The 25,426-nt window shown below is 42.5% G+C and overlaps 1 protein-coding gene across 8 annotated transcripts in view; it reads right to left on the reverse strand.

Moving 5' to 3' along the window:
* LOC100608047 (uncharacterized) overlaps positions 1 to 18,392 on the reverse strand; it is a 36,021-nt gene extending 17,629 nt beyond the window's left edge. For 2 of the 8 annotated variants that reach the window (XR_010156195.1, XR_010156196.1), the window contains exons 1-10: positions 18,236 to 18,392; positions 14,418 to 14,476; positions 13,925 to 13,949; positions 11,761 to 11,847; positions 5,227 to 5,288; positions 4,728 to 4,761; positions 2,150 to 2,508; positions 1,656 to 1,677; positions 1,338 to 1,379; positions 723 to 822 (exon numbers count right to left, since the gene is read on the reverse strand). Coding sequence is in view for 4 of the 8 variants with exons in the window: in XM_016939535.4 (XP_016795024.1) it covers positions 803 to 822; positions 1,338 to 1,379; positions 1,656 to 1,677; positions 2,150 to 2,508; positions 4,728 to 4,761; positions 5,227 to 5,288; positions 11,761 to 11,847; positions 13,925 to 13,949; positions 14,418 to 14,476; positions 18,236 to 18,263 (738 nt within the window). In the remaining 4 variants the exon portion in view is untranslated. Of the gene's footprint in view, positions 1 to 340; positions 876 to 1,111; positions 1,190 to 1,337; positions 1,380 to 1,655; positions 1,678 to 2,149; positions 2,509 to 4,727; positions 4,762 to 5,226; positions 5,289 to 11,760; positions 11,848 to 13,924; positions 13,950 to 14,417; positions 14,477 to 18,235 lie in introns of those variants that run through there. The other 6 variants (XR_010156197.1, XR_010156198.1, XM_016939535.4 and 3 more) reach the window with 5 other exon arrangements.
* Between the last annotated feature and the right edge of the window lie 7,034 nt (positions 18,393 to 25,426).

Here is a 25,426-nt window from a genome sequence, read left to right on the forward strand (position 1 = left end):
TGACCACAAGAATGACTTCAACTACTAAAGTACAATGGAGATTTCAACAATGTTTTGTTTAATATTAAAATATTTCACTGTGCTCCCAGGTTTTTTCTCACCCTAATAGCTTTCACCCATATCATGTGGGTCCCATTAATACAGATACCTCCAAATGCACCACTCTTCCATTATATCCAGTCAATTGTTGATTACCCTGGGCCTACGATGGGGGGGAGGGCAGGGGCTGCTGGCCACCTCCTCATCTACAGTAAGAGTCAATGAGCAGTTAAGTGGATACTGAAAACCATTTATCCTGCTGGAGTGAGAAATAAATGGTTTCTTTTTTTTTTTTTTTTTTAGATGGAGTCTCGCTCTGTTGCCCAGGCTGGAGTGCAGTGGCATGATCTCGGCTCACTGCAAGTTCCGCCACCCATGCCACTCTCCTGCCTCACCCTCCCGAGTAGCTGGGACTACAGGCACCTGCCACCACGCCTGGCTAATTTTTTTTTTTTTTTTTTTAATGGAGAAGGGGTTTAACTGTTAGCCAGGATGGTCTCGATCTCCTGACCTTGTGATCTGCCCGTCTCAGCCTCCCAAAGTGCTGGGATTATAGGTCTCCGCACCTGGCCATAAATGGTTTCTTTCAATAGGGTAATAAAATGCATCTTTTCCAAACTATTTATATGACTCAAGGCCCATCTCAATTTCAGATGTGATTAGCCTCAATTCCTGATTCTCACCAAGGTGTGTAATGTCATCCACGGCCCAGTGCAGAGGAACACGTGCTGCCGTCAGACTGCCAGGGTCCGATCCCGCCTCCTCACTCACCCCGGGAGATCCCTTTAAGCCAGGAGTCAACAGTGAGGATGGAAACATGAGTGCTTTTTAAAGTCCTGAAAGTTCAGAGGCAGACTGTCAATTTCTCCTGCACCCCTGGGCACACACCAGGAGAACTTTGTCTCCAGGATCAAGTAAGTGCCTGTGAGAGAGTTGTGTCCCTCAGATTCTGTTCACCACAGGTGACACTCGATGCAACCCCAAACCTCTTCTGCACAATCCCAAGGGGTGCTGACTAATCCAACCCAAAGGCTGTGATGTTTGGCAGAGGCAGAAAAGAAAAGGCCAGGTGTTCCGGGAAAGATCACCTTCAAATAACACAGCACTCTCATAGCCCAGAGAGACAGTTCTTACTATTATGCCAATAAACCTGGAAAAGACCAAATCCAATTTGACACATATTTCCTTTTTCGTTTTGATTTCATGCCCCCTCCCTCAACCTCCCAAGCAGCATGGATACCCCGAAGGCCCCTGGGAACTCTCTCCCATTGGCTCTTACGTGGAAAGTAGTTACCTACCTGCAAAATCCTCGTCATCAGACATGCTCTCCACAATCAAATCTTTAGAAACACAAACATCAGGATAAGTCATTAGAGAGAGGCCCATCCACCCCTCCCACCCCAGCTGAAGCCTGGGTGCTTCACACAGGATCCCCTGATGTTTCCTCTGCTTCACAGACATCCCTACAGCCTCTCTGGACATTGTTTTATACTTGCAAAATCATTTGCTCTCACCAGACCCCAAATCCTCCTTCCCAAAAGGAGCCCAGAATCAGGTTTCTGTACCCTAGAGACAATGTTTTTCCCTCAGGAAGTGAGTTATTTCAGGGTACGTACCATTCTCCAGTGTCAATGGCTCCTGCAATTATAGAAAAGAAAACATTAGGAGGGTGAAATGTTGCCATGCACGTCACGCAGATCTGATATTCTCTCAACAACTTGAGAAAATTAGAAGGGGTATAGTGATTGAGTCAAAGGTCGAAGTCCCCCAAAACTAGCACGGAGGACACCTGTGGAAAAGACAAGACCTTTTCCCACAGAATTTATCTTTAAAGTGTATTTAGATTGGCAGTTTCATAACTCTTAATCCACGGGGGAAAACTGCTGTGGAGGGAAACACCTCTACATTGCAGTGGATCGTGGATGCTGCCATCTACCACGCCCCAGTGTGCCCGGCATGGGTTGATGAGAGGTTGCCAATCAATAGCACCACACCAAGGGAATTGCAGATGTCATAAATAATCCACATTGGCAGATGTTCATGTCTACATCTGATTGGAAAGAAGCCAGGAAAGCAACATTTCTGTTCAAGACAAAGGAAAGTGTCTTACCTTGGTAGCATCTTCTTTTTTACAGATGTATCGTACAGCATCCTCATTAGTGATGTCGTATACAGTGTCCTCATAAGAAATGTCTTCTATAGTGTCCTCATTAGAGATGTCATGTACAGCAGCCTCATTACAGATGTCTACAGCGTCATTAGAGATGTCACGTACAGCAGCCTCATTAGAGATGTTTACAGCATCATTAGAGATGTCACATACAGCAGCCTCATTAGAGATGTCATGTACAGAAGCCTCATTAGAGATATCTACAGTGTCCTCATCAGAGATGTCTACAGCATCCTCATTACAGATGTCATATACAGTGTCTTCTTTAGAGATGTCTTGTACAGCGTACCCACAAGGAGCTAGGAGAACACAGAGTAAAGGTCAGTGCCCTGGTGGTGAATCACCCAGGGAGCTTGCTTGGTGTGGGTGCCTGGAGGTGGCTGATCACAGCATGGGCCCAGCTAATGCTAGGCCATCCTCCCGGGTGGACCTGCACTAGTGAAGCTAAGAGACATGACTCAGAACACTTTCTGCAGTGGGAATCAGTTTCCAGGTTCAGATATGCATTATCCAGTGAAGTGGGGAAATATAAAAAAATAGAAATTGACAAATTCATGAAAAGCCTTCCATGAGTGCAAGTGTGATTTTTTTTGTTAACCACTTTACATTCAGTATGCATTCATACATACAAAATATTTTTGCAAGAAATCAGAAATTTTAATTTTTGTCAGTTATGTTAAATCTAACTTAGCTGTCAACATAAAGATTCTATCTCATTTACTTTGCGGTCTCCAGAAAATCTAGCACATAGTAAGTAGACCAAAATATTTATTAAATGAAAACACATAGCAGGGGTGGGGGGCTGGTAGGCAGACCGAGTTGCACCTGATTACCTGGATGATAATAAACTGCACAAAACCTTGATCAGATTAATATTGAAACTGCCTTTTGCTCGGGCTCTTTTCCCTTGCAGAAGAAGGATGACCAAGAAGATGAACAGGGAAGAAATGAGAAACAGAGGCCTTTGCTTACTAGCTAAGGGTCACCTTCTGTAACATGCAATAGTCTACAAGTGGCCTTGAACTCTGCCGTGATTCAGTGAGAGTTCCCTCATGTCTTCTATCCAGGTTGAAGTCCAGCGAAATTGTAACTGTCCTCTTTGCAACTTGCGAGACCACACTGCTTCTGCATTTGCCTGTTGTATGTATGAGATTTACACTTGTTTTAAAGCAACATTTTGTTTCGGTTGGGCTGGTGGCCATACCCGGCACTAGCCAGTCAATAGTGAGATGGCTCCTCATGGAGGAGGCTTGGCTTGAGGCTGAGGGTCTTTAACCCACATATACAAGAGAGTTGCCACTAAGGGATGGAAGCCAGGCTAATAACCAAGTGCCACACAGAGCTCCTATCTGTCCCTCCTCACCATTTTTGGCTGGCAGGATTTGAGCATTTTAGGGCTTGGGAAGATAGTATTACTAAATCTACTAAAATACATCACCCATCCTTATAGACTTTGGCCAGTTGCTGAGCAGATTAACTTCACAACTGAAGTGGGCCACACTGGCCTTTGTGGTCCCCCACTCCTCTTAGAATTTGTGAGCGTGGGGCCTACTGGAGGAGGGTGGGAGGTGGGAGGAGGGGGAGGATCGGGGAAAATAGCTGATATTAGGCTTAATATATGGGTGACGAAATCTGTACAACAAACTCTTCATGACACACATTTACATATGTAGCAAACCTGCACATCCTGCACATGTACCCCTGAACTTAAAATAAAAGTTAAAAAAAAAAAAGGATCTGTGAGCTGAGCCAAACACCTGGGGATCTTTGTGCTTTTGACACACTGATGACTATGCCGGTCCGTGGGGAGATGAGCCTATAACTGCCCTGGGTTGTGTGACCACGGAGGCCACTTTATGATGATGGGCAGTGTCTGGGGCCTTTTGGGCTCGGTGCTTTAGGGCTTATACATGAATGCTGGACTCCCTGTGTGGTGGTGAACACCCCATGACTAAGTGCATGTCAGCGTCAGCACTGGCCCACACTCCTGGCTTCGTGTTTTCACTTTTTCATTCAGGAACTCGGCAGCTGGGGCCACTCCCTTGGCCCTTCAGGTTCTCCACCTGAGCAGTGGGGATAATAAGGCAGACCCGGGGATGGCTCTGGTGAGGGTGGAGGAGTCACTGTACAGAGAGAGTAGAGCGGGGGTGGATTTTATTGTTAGAAGTGGACACTGGTGATTGGGTTGTATAAGTGGGAAATCTCTCCTGAGAAAACACACAGCCTCACCTGTACAGAAACACACACATTCACACCACACGATGCAGCCTCACACAAGACACCACCAATCCTCAAGCACCCAACTCAGCACCACCCAAAAGGGAGCACAGCTGCTTCCTCAAAAATTGGCCATAACTTTTCCCTGGGGGATTCAGGTTTTTAAAAAAACACTCCCCCTGTGCTTATTTCTATCACGATCCCAGGATCAGGGTGGCTCTTCACATTGAAACCTGCAAAGATGCCACACTTTTCTTGGCATCCAGATTGTTTTCTTGGCAAGTAATTCCAGAATACTTACCAAAACCAAGCCTCAGAGGGGCCACCCGCACCACCTGCAATACAGAAACAAGACTTTATGAGGGGTACATCGTGTTGTGGATTGTTTGCACAAGGCTCTGTTTCTCTCAATGAATACTGAAAACTTGATCAGAAAGTGTAGTCAACTTCAAGGCTCCCCAAACAAGGGTAGGATACACACTGGAAAAGACATCAGCTTCTGGATGGTTGATCTCTCAGGTCCACGTAGGTTGGCAAGTGCAAAATACTGAATCCAAGGAGAAGACATTGCTTCCAAGGACAAGGACCCCAAGGACACGATCTACAACCTGAAGCCATCACAGCTAAATGTCATTTTGGATTACATATCAGTTGCTAAGAGTCACTTCTTCCACCCCCTCAGAAAACTGCATTTAATACCTGTCATGGACATTGTCATTTTTTCACATGTAAAGTCAGTTGAAAAAGAAAGATGCCAAGAAAGGAACATTTCTATTTCAGGGAAAGCAAGGCAACCTTACCCTCGCGTTGACTGGCCTCTCTCCACCTCCTCTGTCCTTGCGAGCTGGAGGCTCCTCAGAGGCTAGGAGGACACAGAGCAACAGTTAGTCATAGATGCTTTTGTTCATGAGTTATTCAGGGAGCTCTGCTTAATGTGGACAACAGGACAGTGTGTGTGGATGTGTTTCATTAAAAGCACAGTTTGAGCTCCTGCTAGAAAATCTTCCCTCGTGGAAAGACAGGCAAGAACGAGGAGCTAAGGAGCAAGAAATAGAGTCCCTGGCATTTTGCTGATGGCAACTTAAGGCAATGGGAATGAGTCAGTCTACAAATGGCACTGAAGTACACGCTATAATTTGATGAGAGTCCCACCGCTCACACTGCGAGGTTTGAAACCCAGCTAAATGATTTTCTAAACCCTATAAAACAATATTAGCTTGTAGGATTGATGTCCCAAGACCATTTTTACGTCTGTGGATCCACAGTGGCTGTCACTGCAGTTATTATGTGTTTTAGCATTTTGCACTTGAACAAAAGCAAAGTTTAACAGACAGATTGGATTCAATTCTAGGCAAAATAGTCTATTGTATTTATTCACTAATCCTTTGTTATAACTGCTGATGGGAGAATTAGAAATACTGAAATTATATCCTTTAAAATTAATTAAAGCATAATTATAATCACACAATATTTTTTCATCCAGGCCTCCTTTTCTTTGTCATGCATGCATAATTAATTGAGGATGGAGAATATCTACGCTTGTTCAGGCCAGCCAACATATGACAGTTTACTTCAAGAGAGGAGACATGGGTTGAATGCTGGTATGGTTTAACCCTGCAGCGCAAACAGTTGCAACAAGTGTGGTGAACTAATCACCAGATGGCCCTTTGCTGCTTTATCATTGCGCCTTATGTGTAGCTTGCGGGATTTGATTACGCCTATGTTTTGTGGTGATCATACTTTCAACTATTCCTAAAATACTGCTTCAGTCTTATCCTTTTGGGGTCAACTGCTGAGGATTTCATACAAATTAATGAAGTTTGTGAATCTAAAGTTCTACACAAAGGGGGAAATATTTGCAAATCATTTATCATGTAAGAAACTAAAATTTAGAATACATGTTAAACCCCCCAAAAATCTACAACAACAAACTAACTAAATAAAAATCAGATGACTCTTTAAAAATGGGCAAAAGACTCAAACATATATTTCCCTAAAGAAGATACAGCCATAGATAGTAGCACAGGAAAAGCTGCTCAGTATCATTAGTCATTATGGAAATGCAAATGAAAAACACAAGTAGACACCAATATACACCTACTAGGATGATTTAAAGGAAAATAAGTGTGAAGAAGGACGTAAAGAAATTGTAATCCCGATACATTGCTGGTAGAAATGGATAAAGTTGCAGCCACTGTGGAAACCAGTCTGCAGTGGCTCCGAAGGTTCAATATAGAACTCCCGTTAGACCTAGGAATTCTACTCTTAAAGAATAGAGAACAGAAATCAAACAGATGTTTGTATACTAATGTTTGTAGCATCACTTTTCACAGGAGCCAAAAGGTGGAAATAATCCAACCATCAATGAACAAATGAATGTAATAAAAGCAAGGTGGTCTGCATGCAATGCTACGTCATCCATCTGTAAAAAAGGAACATAATTTTGATAGATGATACAACATGGGTGGACATTGAGAACATTATGCTTAGTGAAATACGCCAGACACAAAAGGAATATATTGTCTAATTGTACTTATATGAAGTGCCTAGAATAGTCAAATTCATACAAGAGAAAGTGGGATAGGAATCACCATGGGCTGGAAATAGGGGGAAGGTGCTATGTTGCTTACGGTGGACAAGGTTTTGTAAGAAATCATCAAAATTGTGGGTGTAGATAGTGGTGTTGGTTATGCAACACTGTGAATATTTTGAATGCCACGGAGTGCACACTTTGGTTAAAAGGTTCAAATGATAAATATTTTATTATACATATTTTCCCACAATAGAAAACACACACAGCCAAGCCCAGATGCCAGTCTTGCTAGAAGCCTTCCTTTGCCTTCAAGATTAGGCCATCATGCTGTACCTCCAACACGTCCACACACACCAAGGCACCTCGCTCACGCAAGGTGTGAGTCCTCCAACAAAGTTTCACACTCTAAACCCAGATAACTTTTGAAACCCAAGTTCTGTTGATCCCCTACTTCAGGTGCTCCATAGATGCTCCTTTGTCTACGAAACACTGCCTCAGACAATTAAATAGTCCAAAGTGACCAGCAGAATTTTTATGTTAATTCTGATATTGTGCTGTTAGTACAAGTATTTTTCCCCTTCAGATTTATGTCTTTGTTACTGATAAATGTAACTGATAATGCTTTTGTCAGCTATGTTGCCAAGCATATTTATATAAAAATATACTCTTAGATTGTTTTGAGAACTTGACAAAGATGATAGCAACAACGATACTCTTATTTGTTTTATACTAATCTTTACGTGTTACTTTCATCATTTCTTACATGTTGGGGCCTACCATACATTGTACAGTGAAATTAGTGCTATGCATCATGGTAGGAATATAAATTGGCAAAGCTAATTTAGAAAACAGTTCTCTTGTTTCTCAAAATATTAGGCCGGATGCAGTGGCTCATGCCTATAATCCCAGCACTTTGGGAGGCAGAGGTGGGTGGATCACCTGAGGCTAGGAGTTTGAGACCAGCCTGACCAACACAGCAAAACCCTGTCTCTACTGAAAATACAAAAATTATCCAGGTATGGTGGCGTGTGCCGGTTGTCCCAGCTACTCGGGAGGTTGAGGCACGAGAACTGCTTAAACCTGGGAGGTGGAGGTTCCAGTGAGCCGAGATTGTGCCACTACACTCCAGACGGGGCCTCAAAAAAAAAAAAAATGACCAAAATGTCATTATGCATTACATGACTGCGTATGATGCTCAAAGTTACACTACTCACCATAGAAAAAAACAAAAATAATTAAATGTCCATTAACTGGTAAATGAATAAACGCTATCTGTATGAATAAACACAGCAGACTATGAAGGAAAACACATGACCAGCACCTGCTAAAGCGTCAATTAACTTCAAACATAGTATGCTAAATGAAGGAAGTCAGATTCCAAATATGTATATACGTCCATTTCTATTAAACAAGCAGGAAATTTATGGAGATGGAATGTCATAGCAGTATTGCTTAGGGCTGGAGATGGGAGTGGGGATTAACTGCCAGTGCGCAAGAGAGAACTTGGGTGAGGGAAACATTTTTAAATTAGATCATGGCGATGGGTGCACACAGTATCAATTTAATAAAGCATCAAATTGTAGACCTTTTCAGTGGGCAAACTTTATGGTGGGTTCACACCCAATATAGGTGTTAAAAATAAATTAATGTTATGGAAATTCTGGTCGGGTTTTTAACAAGCCAAGAGATAGGCTGTTAAAGCAGCATTAATTCAAATGGTTGTCACAGGTCACTTAAAGTTAATCAGATAGTTGTCCTGTAAATATATAGCGAATGTTATCCATGAACTTCCTGAATCTATTGCAATAATCACATTTTCTCTCCATTAACCTTTTGAGTTAGCTAATTTTATTTATAGCATTTTCAATGTTAATCCACCATTTCATATTTTGAGATTAACGCACATTAGTCAGAATTCACAGTATTTTAAAATATCGCAGAATTTAATTTACCTTATCTGGTTTTGGTTTCAAGACTATACTAGCCATTTCATTTAATTGTACATGTAGGGTATTCTAATTTATGGAAAACTATTACATCTTCCTTGTTTTTTTTTTTTTTTAAGAAATTACTTCTAGGGATTTATATGAGGTACAGTCCATGGAGAATTGTTTTAATTCTTCATGTCTTCACTGGGTATAGGATTGCTCATATTGGTAATATTTTTCTGCTCAGATTCCAATAAGAAACTTGTGGAAGAATCTGAAGGGTGGGATCTTTGAGGGAGCCTAAGACAGAGCAAGACAAGCTAAGAAAGAGGGCAGTGCCACAGCAGAACTGCTATTGATGCCCCCTCATCTAGATTCCAGAAGAGACATCCAGCTGCAGACACTGAGGTGCAGGAAAACAGTGCAGCACCCATCAGAGAAAGCAGTGCCCAGGAACAAGGAGGCACTGATGGTGGCAAGAGGCAAAGACAGCTGCCACGAGGCTGTTCACATGAGGGTCTCAGGCTGCATAGACACCCACAGTGGCTGAGAGGTCCTGGTTTTCATAAAGGTGTGGCTCAGCCAGGCCACCAACAAGCAGTTCACAAACAGTAGTAATACGACACTTTCCAAAGACCATACTTGAGTAACACGGTGGTCCTCACAAATTTCCAATCAGGATGGTAGCACAGTTCCATCTGCTTTAGGACACAGAGCCTGCCCGTGTCTGTCCTGTCTGATGGGTCAGAGGTGCAGGCTGCACTGGGGAGTAAGAATGTCACCTTCTCAACTTTGGGAAAACCCCCTGCCGGAACTGAGAATGGCCCTTTCTAAAGAAGGAGGCTGACCACATCAGGTTGGCAGATGGCCAAAGATTCACTCAGGGAGAGCCCACATCCTGGGCCATCCTGGGTGGTGGCAAGACGAGATAGATGACTGCTTTTGCAACACATACCTGACAACAAAAAATCAACAACTGTAAGAGAGCCAGAAAATCTCCAAATATTTGCACATTAGCAATGCACTTTTAAATAACTCATGGGTTAAATAAGAAGTCTTAATAGAAAGTTAAAAATACCTTTACATTAAATGAAAATGTGACTTGACAAGATTTCTAGATGTAACAAAAGCAGTCTGTAGAGGAAAATTTATAGCATTGGATTCAATATATTAAAAATCACAAGATCTAAAATCAGTAATATCATGTTTCAATTAGGAAACTGTAGAAAATAAAGGAATGCAATGTAAAGCAAGTAGAACAAGTAACAAACAACATCACAGAAGTCAATAAAATTAAAACACTGAAATCATCAGAAAATCATTAAAACCTAAAGCTGGTTCCTTGACATGCTCATTACAATGAATGAACTTCTATGCAGGCTAACCAAGAAAAAGAAGATAACACAAATGACCAATTTCAGAAATAAAAGAAGAGCCGTCTCTACTGAACTGTTGAGCATTAAAAGGATAATCAAGGAATATCATGAACAATTCTATGACTGCAGTTTGATAACCTCAGTGAAATGTATTAAGTCCTTGAAAGACAATTTTCCCAAGGTCAACTAGAATCCTAGATCATTTGAATAAGCTTATGTCTGTTAAATAGGTTGAATTCACATTAAGAGCATTCTGAAAAAGAAAGCACCAGATCCAGATGGTTTCTCTCATGAAATCTACCAAATTCTTCAAGAGGTGAATAAAAAAATCCACTCAATGCAATATTATTTGGTGATTTAATGTGCATTTTATGCCATTAAGGCATAAAAAAGACATGAAGGAAGCTTAAATATACATCAATTTAGTGAAATAAATTTATCTGAAAAAGCTACATAATATATGATTCCAACTATACGACATTCTGGAAAAGGCAAAACTGAAGCTACAGTGAAAATATTAATAGTCGCCAAGCTTCCTGGAGAAAGAGGACAGAGATTAATGAGCGAGAAGAGGAGATTTTTAGGGATGTGAACATATTCTTTATGAGAACATAATGGTGAACATAATGTTATACATATTTCAAACTTCACATGTATGTGTAACAGAAAGAATGAACATTATGCAAATGATAGACTTCAGATAATAATGTCAATATTTTCTCATTACTTTTAGCAAATGTACCACATTAATGTAAGATGTTATGTTAATAATAGATGAAATTAGGAAGTCAGGGTGAGGGGACAGAATGATATGGGAACTTTGTGTATTATATGCTCAATTTTTTTTTTTTTTTTTTTGAGATGGAGTTTCACTTTTGTTGCCCAGGGTGGAGTGCAATGGCGCCATCTCGGCTCACTGCAACATCCGCCTCCTGGGTTCAAGCAATTCTCCTGCCTCAGCCTCCTGAGTAGCTGGGATTACAGGCACCTGCCACCACACTCTGGTTTTTTTTTGTATTTTTAGTAGAGATGGGGTTTCACCATGTTGGCCAGGCTGGTTTCCAACTCCTGACCTCAGGTGATCTGCCTGCCTTGGCCTCCTAAAGTGTTGGGATTATAAGCATGAGCCACCACGCCTGGCCATATGCTCAGTTTTTATGTCAATTTAAAACTCTCTAGTTAAAGAAATATATTAATTTAAAAATAATAATATAGCACCACTCTTTCAGGGAGATCTATGCTAATGTTTAACAATCAGGTAAGTTCTAGACATTAGCTTGAAACATTGTCCATCCTTAAACATGAACCAAAATTGACTTTTAAGTGGATATTTACTTTTGTGGTTGTAGCAATACTTACTGACTAAGCAAATTAGAATTCTGACACATTAAAAAATATTGGTTAATCTCTTCATAGATTCCTCTTACATATGGGACACTGAATACTCTCCACAACTGCGATGATTGAATCAACTTAATTAATGAACTTCCACAGTACCTTCTTGTGGCTGTATCTTCTTCTTTCTCCAGAAGCCATGATGCCTCTGATGCTGGTTGGTGTACAGGCTGTATCTTCTCAAAATTTCTATCAGAGAAGATGCTGGTTAATGCATTTACAATAGAGAGGACTGTTGACACCTTGCTGACAGAAGACCAGAAGAAAATAGTGATCATGTGTTCCAAGTTTAATCTTATGATCCCGCTCTTTACAGGCTTCCAAGCAGAGCCCGCTGAATCAAAGTTGGGTTTCAGGAAGATCATGGAGTTCACTGAGCATTCAACACCTCTATCAGACAGACTTCGAGGGCAGTGAAGGCTGACTCCATATCACACAGAGACAACTTAGATCTTTCTTCTCAGAAGTCCAATAGTCTTCAGAGGAACCCCCCATTCTTACACAACTATGTCATCCAGGTCTCAGGCAAAAGCCCCCAGTATTTTGTAAAATTTGAGCTATCACAGTTTTACTAGCTTTTATGTTATTACAAAGCTTTGTCCTCTTTTAGTATGGATTTTAGCAACAGTGACCTAGTTAGTAAGAAATAGAAGAAACTACTGGAAGAAAGCGTGGAAAGAACACACGAGGTAAAATTTGACCTAAAATGACCAGTCTCATTCACTAACCTCACCATAGTCTTATGGGTTCAATGGACCTGTCCAATCCTTTGCTCTGTTCTCTCCATCACCTTCCTGTGTAATTGTCCTCCACCCCACATATAATAGAAACATTGCACAGGGGAGCTAATCACCTCTTTTATCCCCCACTTCAGGCTCATGCATAAGTTTACAGTAAAAGCCTTTTCAAATGACTGCTTTAATTGCTGCTATGGCACGTATCATCAGTTGAATGGGAACTCTCATGTGACTTTAAGCAAGCCTTTATTGAGAGATGTGATTCAATACTAGGGACAGTATTCTAGTGTAGTAAATCATTGATTTTACGTTATGAAGATCATCAATTATTGAAAATGTATAAATAATGAAGCCCAGCCTTGCTCTTCAATGCTGTGTGTGTAAATCCACTGAGCGTGCTGACCCCCATGCTTACACCCACCTGCTAACACAGGGAGGGTCCATTCAGAAGGGAGGCACGGCTCCAGCACTGACGCTCTCCACGCCAGCTTCACAAGAGAGTTGCCATGAACAACAGACACCCGGATAACCACCAAGTGGTAATTTGAGTACTCAATGATCATGATCCCTAAAGTACGTAGCTCAGAGGTCTTGTGGTGAACTGCGGCCAAGACTCTAAAGCATCTCCCCAATTCTTATTGGACTTAAGCCATGTCTTGAGGAGACCCAGCTATGACACGCAGGCACCACATTGTCCTACTTAGTGCCTCCCTTAGTGTTTCAGAACCTGTGATTTGATCAGAAACATGGGCTTTCTATGTTGGTTTCACACTAAGGACTATGTGACACCTGCAGGAAGATGCCTACATAGCCACATTATAAGATCACTGAGCCTCTCTTATGTGAGGGATGGCGTTTGGGATCACTGCAGGCGTGGGTAATTCCAGGCATAGAGGGTGCTGGAACTCCCTTGCACGGTGAATAGTGATCCCTTCACTGGCTGATAAATAGAAGTTGTAGTTCAGGCCTTCAACAATGGGACCGTATGAGTAAACATCTTGGCTCCTCACTTCATAGCAAGTGAGCTGGGGCACATTTATTTCTGTGGTGTAGTTTCTCCATCTGGTGTGGGGGTTCAATAAACAAGCTCACAACATATGGCCATGATGAGGTTTGAACTAATGTAAGTAAAGTATGTGGTCTGATTTGTTAAATTAAGAAAAATGGCACTGAGAGTTGTGCTGGGTAAACACACTTTTTTCCTAGGGGCAACACACATAGACACACATTCACAAACAAATCAAGCAGACTTGCACATAGACCGCCCCACCCCACCCCTGCCTTAATACACACCCCCCACACATGACCTAATGTGAACACCACCTAATGTGAACACGTTTCCAGGAACTATACATAGGTAAAAAGAGTTTGTCACCTGGAAAACCAGTTTCTTTTACTATACCCCACATCCTCATTCCCACCAGGTGTCTTGGATCATGGAGGCTCTCCAGACCAAAGCCAGCAGTTAGGCTCCAGATCTCCTACAGAATCTTTTTCTAACAGCCGGTGAGTGATTCCAGAATACGTACCATTGATTGGGCTCAATGAAATCACCTGTAATTAGAGAAGGAAAACACTCTGAGAATCAGGCTATGCTATGGATGGTTCGCACAGGTCTTTTGTTCACTTGGAAACTCTGGGCAACCAAGATGGGAAAGAATGTTCAAGTCAAAAGCCCCAACTCTAGAGTAGAGTTTCCTTATGAAAGCACTGGAGCTTTTCTGGAAGGATGTTTCTATCTAGACAATTTTTGGGTAGCAATTACAGAATTCTTATCTAAAGTGGAAAACTTGTTCCTGAAGAAAATATCCCTTAACATGCAGTGTACTATCTGACACTGCCAATTGTGTATGTCCTCTGGAATCAGGTGTCAGTTGGTAAGATACACCTCCTCCATTGCCAAGGAAACATTATCTAACATCTATAGTGTAGTGGATAATTTTCCCATAGCTGATATCAACTGAAAAATAAAGGAACCAAGAAAACAACATTTGCATCTTAGGCAAAGACAGGCTACTTTACCATGGTAGTAGAGTAGGGCTTCCTTTTCACACGCTTTTTAGAAGGCTTCTTCGAGTCACCTAGGGGATGTGGAGGGACACAGCATGGCTGTCAGTTCATTGGTGGTGCTACTCATGAATGACTCAGGGACTAGAACTTAGGGGTGTGCCTGGTTAACAAGCATGGATTGAGCTTCTTCTGGACCATTCTCTTCATGGACCAAGGAAGGCAAAGAAAGAGCAGGAAGGAAATGAGTAGAGCCCTTGGCTTTCCAGGCAATGGCAAATGAAAGCAACATGAAATAAACAAACTCCAAATGAACAAATACTAAAATACATGCTAGGATTCAACCACAGCGTCCTGTCACTTCTTCAGATGCTTTAAAAGCCCACAGGACTATCACTACTTCTTGACATCTACCAAGTCCCTTTCAACCTCCACAGACCCACATACAATGCTACTGCAGTTATCATTGAGGGTCTGGGGTTCTCTTGTTTATGTGTGAATTTTTTAAAAACTAGATTTAATTCCATGCACCAGCATTAATTATATGTATTTATTTTCTTTGTTATAAAAATAATCGGCCAGGTGTGGTGGCTCACACCTGTAATCCCAGCACTTTGGGAGGTTGAGGTAGGTGGATAATTTGAAGTCAAGAGTTTGAGACCAGCCTGACCAACATAATGAACCCCGTCTCCAGTAAAAAAAAAAAAAAAAAAATTAGCCAGGCATGGTGGCATGTGCCTGTAATCCCAGCTACTCAGGAGGCTGAAGCAGGAGAATCCCTCGAACCTGGAGGCAGAGGCTATAGTGAGCTGAGATCGTGCCACTGCACTCCAGCCAGGGCAACAGAGTGAGACTCCATATCAGAAAAACAAAACAAAACAAAAAAACCGGCAGGGCACAGTGGCTCACGCCTGTAATCCCAGCACTTTGGGAAGCCAACATGGGCAGATCATGAGGTCAGAAGATCAAGACTATCCTGGCTAACACAGTGAAATCCCGTCTCTACTAAAAACACAAAAAATTAGCCAGGCGTGGTGGCATGTGCCTGTTGTCCCCGCTACTTGGGAGGCTGAGGGAGGAGAATTGCTTGAGTCCAGGAAGCAGAGGTTGCAGTGAGCCGAGATTGTGCCAGTGCACTCCAGCCTGGGCAACAGAGCAAGACTCTGCCAAAAAAAAAAGCCCCCCCACCCAAAAAAATCAATTATTAAAGATTAGAAAATACTGAAATGCTTATATTTTAAAATAACCACTATAACCATACATTTTCCATTTAGTCTTCCTTTGCCTTCTGTTTGCAGTCATCCTGTGAGGGGCTGCCTATGTTCAGCCCAGGCAATCCACAGGGAGAGAGGGCAGAGCGGGGAGATGGCCCCTGGTGAGCACTGAGGCTCTTCAAACCAGCTGTCAAGGGAGTTGCAACCAGGGTGATACGTGAGACTAATGATTAAGTGGTATTTTGTGTTCTTGTCTTGTCCCCAGGTTGTGTAGCTCACAGACTTTATTTTAACATTTCTTTAGCGGTCATTTGAAGTTCATAATGCCATCAAATATCAATAAAGGGTCTTCCCATTATTTATCAGCTTTGGGATATGTGCTGAGGAGTGGCCGAGCACTGAAAGAATGTGATCGGTTGTCCCAAGTGTTGTTCTCCAACTCAAAATCCGCAACCAGTTCAAAAGCATTTGGACTTTTATGTGCCTTTCACATAAAGACTATGACATACCTAAGTTATTCATGTACTAATACCTGCCCTGAGCTATGTGACCATGGACACCATGCTATAATGTGGCTAGTGTGTAGGAACTCTGCAGGCTCAGATCATTCCGGACATACATGCAGATGTTGGAAGTCCCTTGCACAGTGACTCATGATCCCACGGCTGAGTGCTGAGGGCAGGTCAGTAGTTCAGAGCCTCAGCATTGGGGCCCTATGCTTGGGTTCCCATCTTGGCTCTTTTGCTTAGGGGCTCATAAGCTTGGGCACATTCATCTCCGTCTTTTTCTGCCCAGCAAAAGATGATAGTAAATCAATCATGCCATATGTCTGTGGTGATGACTGAATGATTCGATGTAGGTAAAGTATACAGCATAAGTGCTCATGAGGCTTAATTATCAGTGAAATGTCTTGCTTTAGATTTCACAGCTTAATAAGGCTCAGAGACTCATTCAAGTCCAGGATTCTGAACTCCCAACCCATTGCTCTATGAAATACACCTGCTTGGCCTAAACCCAACCACTTTATCATAATTCAGACCCAGTTTTGAAAGAAGCAGATAAAGTTGTCAAAAGTGCTGTGTCTGCCTGAGTGCACACTCAGTGCCCTCCATGATAAATAATGGGAAGAACCTTTATTGATATTTGATGGCATTACAAACTTCAAATGACAGCTATAGAAATGTTAAAAAAAAAAAAAAAGTCTGTGAGCTACACAACCTGGGGACAAGACAAGAACACAATATACCACCTAATCATTAGTCTCATGTATCACCCTGGTTGCAACTCCCTTGACAAAGGATACCACTATCTGCCACAACGACCCAGTGGCCTGGCTGGCACAGACAGTGGCAGAGCAAAGGGCAAGGGATCCCTAATCCCATCACCATGGCAATAGGGCATCATAGACATTTCAGGGTGAAGGCACAATCCACATTGTGAGGTCCAACTGCTGCCATGTAGACAGGTGTGCTTTTACATATACAGGAAGGTCATTGAAGATAAGTGTTTTATATCCACGATCAACATATGAGATGACCATGAAATGAACACCAGTGTACTGGGTGGAGCAGCTTATCTATTCAGTCTTCTGCACTAAAACCTGTGAAAGAATATCATGTTGCCTTATTTACTAACAAATACAAGTGCCTCTAAACTTAGTTTCCAACTCACAGAACTGATGAGCACTTAGCTCCTGGAGAGAGCTCTGGATGATGGGTCGGGAGAACTAAGTCACACAATACATCAAAACAGAATTAACAAGTAAACAGGTTTTCAAAGCTCTCTACATGCAAACTTACACAATTATCCCTTTAATTTTTATCTTCATATATATGTACATGATCTATTTGTTTCTGAGTATAAATAAAACTGTATGTTCTTAGTTAACAGTCTCTACCAATTCATTCTATTTATCTTTCTGTGTTGAAATACTGCATTTCATTGGGAAACAAAAAAAAAAATATTTGACTAAGACTACTCTGGAAAGGTGAGTAGGTTGGGTGATTGACTGTAATTGACAATTCTATGATTTTGGATAACTCCCAAAGCATAAAAATAAATGTGTTTTTTATTTCACACACAGACAATACGCATTCTTATTACATTTAAAATTGATATGTGAATGGACATGACTTACTACAAATTTATTAAACTAAATACACATTTCACAACAAAAGAAGAGAGGAAGGAAAAACATGTCAAAAACAAAGATAGGTACATTTCATTGTGTGAAAAGCCTCAAACCCATCTGTACTACTGTGGCTTTTCTCCAAACTTTTTGAAAGTAATGATTTCATAGGTTCTTAATTAGGTTAAAAACTACATTAAAATAGACTTTGCCATATTCTCCTCAAGGGAATAACTTAATTTGGGGCGGGAGCATTGAAGGGTGCAGGATGTAAAAGGAAATGATACATATTTTTTAAATGAAGAAAAAGTTCAAAGGCACCCTGCTTGATACAAGAATCAAATATATAAAATGAGGAATAAAACATAACCACAAAACTTATTTATAACTGCATATGGAAAATACAGAGGATAATTTTTTAAATAACATATTTTGAAAGTATTAACTAGTAATTTGAAAAGACAGCATTTGACAGGCCAGTATGAACATACCTCGAATGCAGGAAAAGTGGATCCCCATAAGAAAAATCAAAATCAGGAAAAATGAAAGCACAAAGGTTCAATCTGCTCTGACCTTCGAAAAACTCAGCACAGACAGTGGCACTTAAGACTCAGGGCAGGAGATCCCTAATTCCATCACCGTGGTGATGGGGCATCACAGACATTCCAGGGTGAAGGCACAATCCACATTGTGAGGTCCAACTGCTGCCATGCAGACAGGTGTGCTTTTACATGTACAGGAAGGTCATTGAAGATAAGTGTTTTATTTCAAAAACTGAATCCCAAGCCTACACATTATTATTCTGTGTTTTCTTAAAATAAGTTATGAGATGGGAAATAGGGTAGCCCTACATATAGCCAATAGTGAGAATTTCAAACTGAAGAGGGGCACAACTGATTATTCTGAAAACAAGCAGAGATTCCCTTCTTTTTTTTCTTTTTCAACTTTTATTTTAGATTCAGGGTGTACACGTGCAGGTTAGTTACCTGGGTATATTGTGTGGTGCTGAGGTTTGGGGTATGAATGATCTCAACACCCAGGTACTGAACATGGTACTCGGCAGTTTTTCAACCTTTTCCTTCCTCCCTCCCTCTCTTAGCAGTCCTAGTGTCTATTGTCACCATCTTCATGTCCATGGGTACTCAGCGTTTAGCACCTACTTATAAGAACATGAGGCGTTTGTTTTCTGTTACTACATTAGTTCACTTAGTGGCTTCTAGCTCTAGCCATTTTCCCGCAAAGAACATAATTTCATTCTTTTGTAGCTGCATAGTATTCCATGGTCTATATGTACCACATTTTTATCCAGTCCACTGTTGACAGGCACCTAGGTTGATCCCATGTCTTTGCTATCGTGAATAGTGTTGCAATAAACATACGAGTGCATATGTCTTTTTGGTGGAATGATTTGTTTTCTTTTGGATACATACTCAGTAATGGGATTGCTGGGCTGAATGTTAGTTCTGTTTTATGTTCTTTGAGTAATCTCCAAACTGCTTTCCACAGTGGCTGAACTAACTTACATTCCCACCAACAGTGTATAAGCATTTCGTTTTCTCCTTATCCTTGCCAGTATCTGCTATTTTTTTTTTTACTTTTAAAAAATAGTCTTTCTGACTGGTGTGAGATAATATCTCATTGTGGTTTTGATTTGCATTTCTCTCATGATTAGTGATGATGAGCATTTTTTCACGTTTGTTGGCTGCATGTATGTCTTCTTTTGAGAAGTGTTTATTTGCCCCTTTTTAAATGGGGCCGTTTTTTGCTTGTGGAATTAAGTTCCTTATAGATTCTGGATATTAGACCTTTGTTGTACGCATAGTTTGTGAATAATTCCCCCCATCCTGTAGGTTGTCTGCTTACTCTGCTGATGGTCTCCTTTGCTATGTGGCAGCTCTTTAGTTTAATTAGGTCTCACTTGCCAAGTTTTGTTGCAATTTCTTTTAAAGACTTAGTCATGAATTATTTCCCATAGGCCATGTCAAGAATGGTACTTCTGAAGTTTTTCTTCCAGGATTATTGTAGTTTGAGGTCTTAAATTTAAATCTTTAATCCAACCTGCGTAAATTTTTGTATATGGTGAAAAATAGGTGTCCAGTTTTTTTCTTTTTTCTTTTTTTTTTTTTTTGAGAGGGAGTCTTGCTCATTGCCAGGCTGGAGCGTAGTGGCCATTTCGACTCACGGCAACCTCCGCTTCCCGGGTTCAAGTGATTCTCCTGCCTCAGCTTCCCGAGTAGCTGGGATTACGGCACGTTCCACCATGTCCAGCTAATTTTTGTAATTTTAGTAGAGATGGGTTTTCACCATCTTGGCCAGGCTGGTCTTTTTTTTTTTTTTTTTTTTTTTTTTTTTTTTTTTTGAGACGGAGTCTCGCTCTGTCTGGGTGCCCAGGCTGAAGTGCAGTGGCGCGATCTCGGCTCACCGCAAGCTCTGCCTCCCGGGTTCAAGCCATTCTCCTGCCTCAGCCTCTCGAGTAGCTGGGACTACAGGTGCCCGCCAGAACGCCCTTCTAATTTTTTGTATTTTTAGTAGAGACGGTATTTAGTAACATGGTATTTCACCGTGTTAGCCAAGATGGTCTCGATCTCCTGACCTCGTGATCCACCCACCTCGGCCTCCCAAAGTGCTGGGATTACAGGCATGAGGCACCACACCTGGCCTTTTTCTGTAATTTCTAAAAGCTTCTTATATCTGCAGGAATGCACAGATTGACAAAGTCAAAATGTTTCAGGGACTAATATTTAATAATTTATTAAACATTGGAAGGCCAAGGCGGGCGGATCATGAGGTCCGGAGATCAAGACAATCCTGGCTAACACGGTGAAACCCCATCTCTACTAAAAATACAAAAAAAAAAAATAGCCTGGCGTGGTGGCGGGCACACACACACACCCACAAAACTATCAAGAAGATTATTCAGCGTAGAAAAACAGAAAGGAAAACAGTCTGAGTTGAGGAGGGAAAAGGAAACAGGCATAGTTTTAGAAAAAAAGAAATGAGACGAGAGATCATGTGAAGACTTAAAGACTGTTTTAGGAAGAGATCTAAAGATCTGCACTAGAACAGTGGTAAAAAGTCAAAGGGATGCAAAACCATGCAGAGAAAGATAATGAGAAAAAATATTAACTGGAATCAGAGAACAAATTAAAGTTCTCATCAAATGGAAAAGCAGCCCTATTTGGGGCTTCAAAGGCACTAAGGAAAAAAAAAATTTTTTTTTTTGAGCCATCTCGGCTCACTGCAAGCTCCGCCTCCCAGGTTCATGCCATTCTCCTGCCTCTGCCTCCCGAGTAGCTGGGACTACAGGCACCTGCCACCACACCCGGCTAATTTTTTGTATTTTTTTTTTAGTAGAGACAGGGTTTCACCGTGTTAGCCAGGGTGGTCTCGATCTCCTGATTTCGTGATCCGCCCACCTTGGCCTCCAAAAGTGCTGGGATTACGGGCATGAGCCCAAGACGGGGTTTCACCTTATTGGCCAGGTTGGCCTCGAACTCCTGACCTCAGGTGATCCGCCCGCTGCCGCCTCCCAATGTGCTGGGATTACGGGCGTGAGCCACGGCACCTGGCCTCTTTTTCCCTTTAAATATTGAAGTCCCCAGACCCTCTTTGGAAAAAAAGCATGCATCACAAATGTTTCCTGTGATTTTCATTCCTTTTTTCTTTGGCCTGCATCCTCAACATTGGCAAAATAACCTCTAAAAATTACTGAGACACACCTCAGGAATTTTCTTTGATTTACAAATGTTTACCAAATTCAGATGCTTTGATTCAGCAAAACACAACAGCTAAAATCAAGGATATCAGAAAAATGTTGGATAGCTGGCCAGATGTGGTGGTGCGCACCTGTAATCCCAGCTACTCGAGAGGCTGAGGCAGGGGAATCACTTGAACCCATCAGGCGGAGTTTGCAGTGACCAAGATCATGCCATTGCACTCCAGCCTGGGCGACAGAGGAAGACACCATCTCAAAACAATGCAAAATTCAAAATAAAAAATAAAATAAAATGTACTTTTTTTGGAGACAGAGTCTTGCTTTATTGCCTAGGTTGGAGTGCAGTGGCAAGATGACAGCTCACTGCAGCCTCAACTTCCCAGGCTCAAGTGATCCGCTCACCTCAGCCTCCCAACTAGCTGGGACTACAGACATCCACCACCACAACTGGCCAAATTTGCATTATTTTTTTTTTTCTTCTGAGACGGAGTGTTGCTCTGTCACCCAGGCTGGAGTGCAATGGCGAGATCTTGGCTCACTGCAACCTCTGCCTCCCTGGTTCAAGCGATCCTCCTGCCTCAGCCTCCTGAGTAGCTGGGATTACAGGTGTGTGCCACTATGCCCAGCTAATTTTTTTGTATTTTTAGTAGAGATCAGGTTTCACCATGTTGGTCAGGTTGGTCTCGAACTCCTGACTTCGTGGTATGCCCACCTCTGCCTCCCAAAGTGCTGGGATTACATGCATGAACCACCGTGCCCAGCCCTATCTTTTGTATTTTTTATAGAGACAGGGCTTTGTCATGTTGGCCAGGCTGGTCTCGTACTCCTGGCCTCAAGTGATCTGCCCTCAGCCTCTCAAAGAGCTGGGATTCAGGCGTGAGCCACCAGTCCAGGCCAAAGTACATTTTTGAAGTAATTTTGAAATATACATTATTAGTAACTATCATTCCTAATGAATAATAATCTTGCTGTGCAATACATCTCAAAAACCCACGCCTCCCATATAACTGAAATGTTGTACCTTTTGGTCAACTCAGAGAGACATATTTTATTGAATTTTTTAAATATCACGAAGAGGTCTTAGGAATCATTTGGCATCTTCTTATTTCTGTAGATCTTATTCATAGACTCTTAGATCTTATTCATCAGCCTGCTGATCTGTTCCTTTTTCAGAAATGTGGATCATATCCGACATTTTTCTTTTTTTGTTTGTTTGTTTGTTTTTTGAGACGGAGTGTTGCTCTCTCACCCAGGCTGCAGTGCAGTGGTGCGATCTTGGCTCACTGCAAGCTCCGCCTCTCGGGTTCACGCCATTCTCCTGCCTCAGCCTCCCGAGTAGCTGGGACTACAGGCGCCCACCACAACACCCGTCTAGATTTTTTGTATTTTTAATAGAGACGGGGTTTCACCGTGTTAGCCAGGATGGTCTTGATCTCCTGACCTCGTGATCCACCCGCCTCGGCCTCCCAAAGTGCTGGGATTACAGGCGTAAGCCACCGTGCCTGGCCTTCTTTTTGCTTTTTTTGAGATGGAGTGTAGCTCTGTTGTCCAGGCTGGAGTGCAGTGGTGCAATCTCAGCTCACTGCAACCTCCACCTCCCAAGTCCAAGCAATTCTCCTGCCTCAGCCTCCTGAGTAGCTGGGGACTACAGGTGCACACCATCACGCCCCGATAATTTTTATATTTTTAGTAGAGATGGGTTTTCACCATGTTGGCCAGGCCGGTCTCAAACTGCTGACCTCAGGTGATCTTCCCGCCTCAGCCTCCCAAAGTGCTGGGATTACAAGTGTAAGCCACAGCACCCGGCAAAAAGTAGATTTCAAATGTTCTCACTATAGAAAAATGATACACTTGTGATGTTATTGATATGTTAATTAGCTTGATATTATCATTCCACAATGTATTCACAGATCAAAACATCACACTCTGCCCCATAAACATATACAATTATGTTCACTAAAATAAAAAAATTAAAATTTTATCTTAGGAAAAAAAATTAGTAAGAAGTCCCAGACTTGTAATTTCACCTCCTTAAACCTCAACTTCTTCACCTATAACAGAAAAAGGATAACTCCATTTTCCCGTCCTTTGGAGCTGTAAGACTCCCTTAGCAGAGGGGCTGTCCACGGGGCTGCTATTATTATTGCCATCAAGCAGTGGGAATCGAGGGGCACCCCACACACCACAGGTTACTTTTTTTGTTTTTGTTTGTGTTTTGAGACAGGCTCTCACTCTGTCACCCAGGCTGGAGTGCAGTGGTTATCCATGCTCACTGCAGCCTCAACCTCCTGGGCTCAAGCAATCCTCCCGCCTCAGCCTCTCAAGTAGCTGGACTACAGATGTGTACCACCATGCCAGAATAATGAAAACTTTTTTTTAATTTTAATTTTTTGTAGAGATAGGGGTCTCACTACGTTGCCCAGGCTGGTCTTGAACTCCTGGGCTCAAGCAATCTGCCTGCTTTGGCCTCCCAGAATGTTGAGATTACAGGCGTGAGCCACCACGCCTGGCCACTGCTGCAGATCACTTTACCCAAGTATTACTCTACATGTTCTGGGGGTGGGGCCCATGACACTGTGCTTATGGAACAATGCGGAGGATTGGTTTCCAGAGAGTCGCAGTTTGCCTAAAGCCTGACAGCCAGGACTCCAGTTCAGGCCCTTGCGTGCAAATGCAGTGATAGCTTCTGTCGCGGCAGGGAGAAGGGAGAGGTTCTTTCTGGTGAGAAAAAATAGGAGCTGGCATCTGAGCCAGCCTTAGAAGGATGACCTGGAGAACTGGAGGCGGAACACTGCAGACTCTGAAACAGGCCTGGGAAGGTATTTCTGGGGCCCAGGAGCAAGTGTCTAAGTAGATATGCAGTGAGGGATGAGGAGAAGTACAGAAAAGTAGTTTGTGTTTTAAACTGCGGCCAGGCACGGTGGCTCACACCTGTAATCCCAGCACTTTGGGAGGCCGAGGCAGGCAGATCACTTGAGGTCAAGAGTTCAAGACCAGCCTGGCCAACACGGTGAAACCATATGTAAAAACACAAAAATTAGCCAGGCATGGTGGCACATGCGTGTAATCCCAGCTACTCAGGAGGCTGAGGCGGGAGAATCGCTTGAACCCGGGAGATGGAGGTTGCAGTGAGCCGAGATAGTGCCACTACACTCCAGCCTGGGCACAAGAGTGAAACTCCGTCTCAAAAAAAAAAAAAAAAAAAGATGATGACAGGGTCTCAAGTATGTTGCCCAGTCTGGTCTTGAACTCCTGGGCTCAAGCAATCTGCCTTGGCCTCCCAAAGTGCTAGGATTACAGGCATGAGCCACCTTGCCCAGACCCGTGGTTATCTTTGAATCCTGGGCATACAAACTGGAAATAAGCTCCTACCAGGGAAACCACTTGGCATTTAGGGCCCAGAAACAATCAGTTCTTCCAGGTTGACTCCTCCTGTGAAAGCATGTGGGGCCGTGTAATCATTTGCTCGTGGTCCACCTGAAAATCCTGCATAACCCTTCCTAAGGCAGTGCCAGCCAATTTGAGCTCAGAAATGTTCCCTCTCTAAATTTTCCTCACAGCACCTGAAGCTCCCCCAGCCCAAGGAGAACTGGTGGGTGACAGGAAGGAGAAGCATGACCTCCAGTGCACACTGAGTCCCAGCAGGGCCAGCTCACCCAGGAGCTGAGCGGGAGGGTCTCTCTGCCCTGTAGACACTGGGTTCAGGATCAGGAGCTGAGACCCCAGATCAGACAGACCTAGACCCTGGCTCTTCCTCTTAGCAGGTGTGTAAGTCTCCATCTCTCCAGTTATAGTGGGAATGATATGGGGAACCATGTCTCCATCTTATTGTAAAGATTTATAAAATAACCTATGTAAGGTGCTTGTGGGGAGAAATGGCTCAAAGGACAGTGCCTGCTCCAATGACGACTACGACCATTGCTTTTTTTTTTTTTTTTTTTTGAGGAGTCCCGCTCTGTCACCCAGG

Source organism: Pan troglodytes, chromosome 23 (assembly GCF_028858775.2).
Source record: "Pan troglodytes isolate AG18354 chromosome 23, NHGRI_mPanTro3-v2.0_pri, whole genome shotgun sequence".
Classification (NCBI taxonomy): domain Eukaryota; kingdom Metazoa; phylum Chordata; class Mammalia; order Primates; family Hominidae; genus Pan; species Pan troglodytes.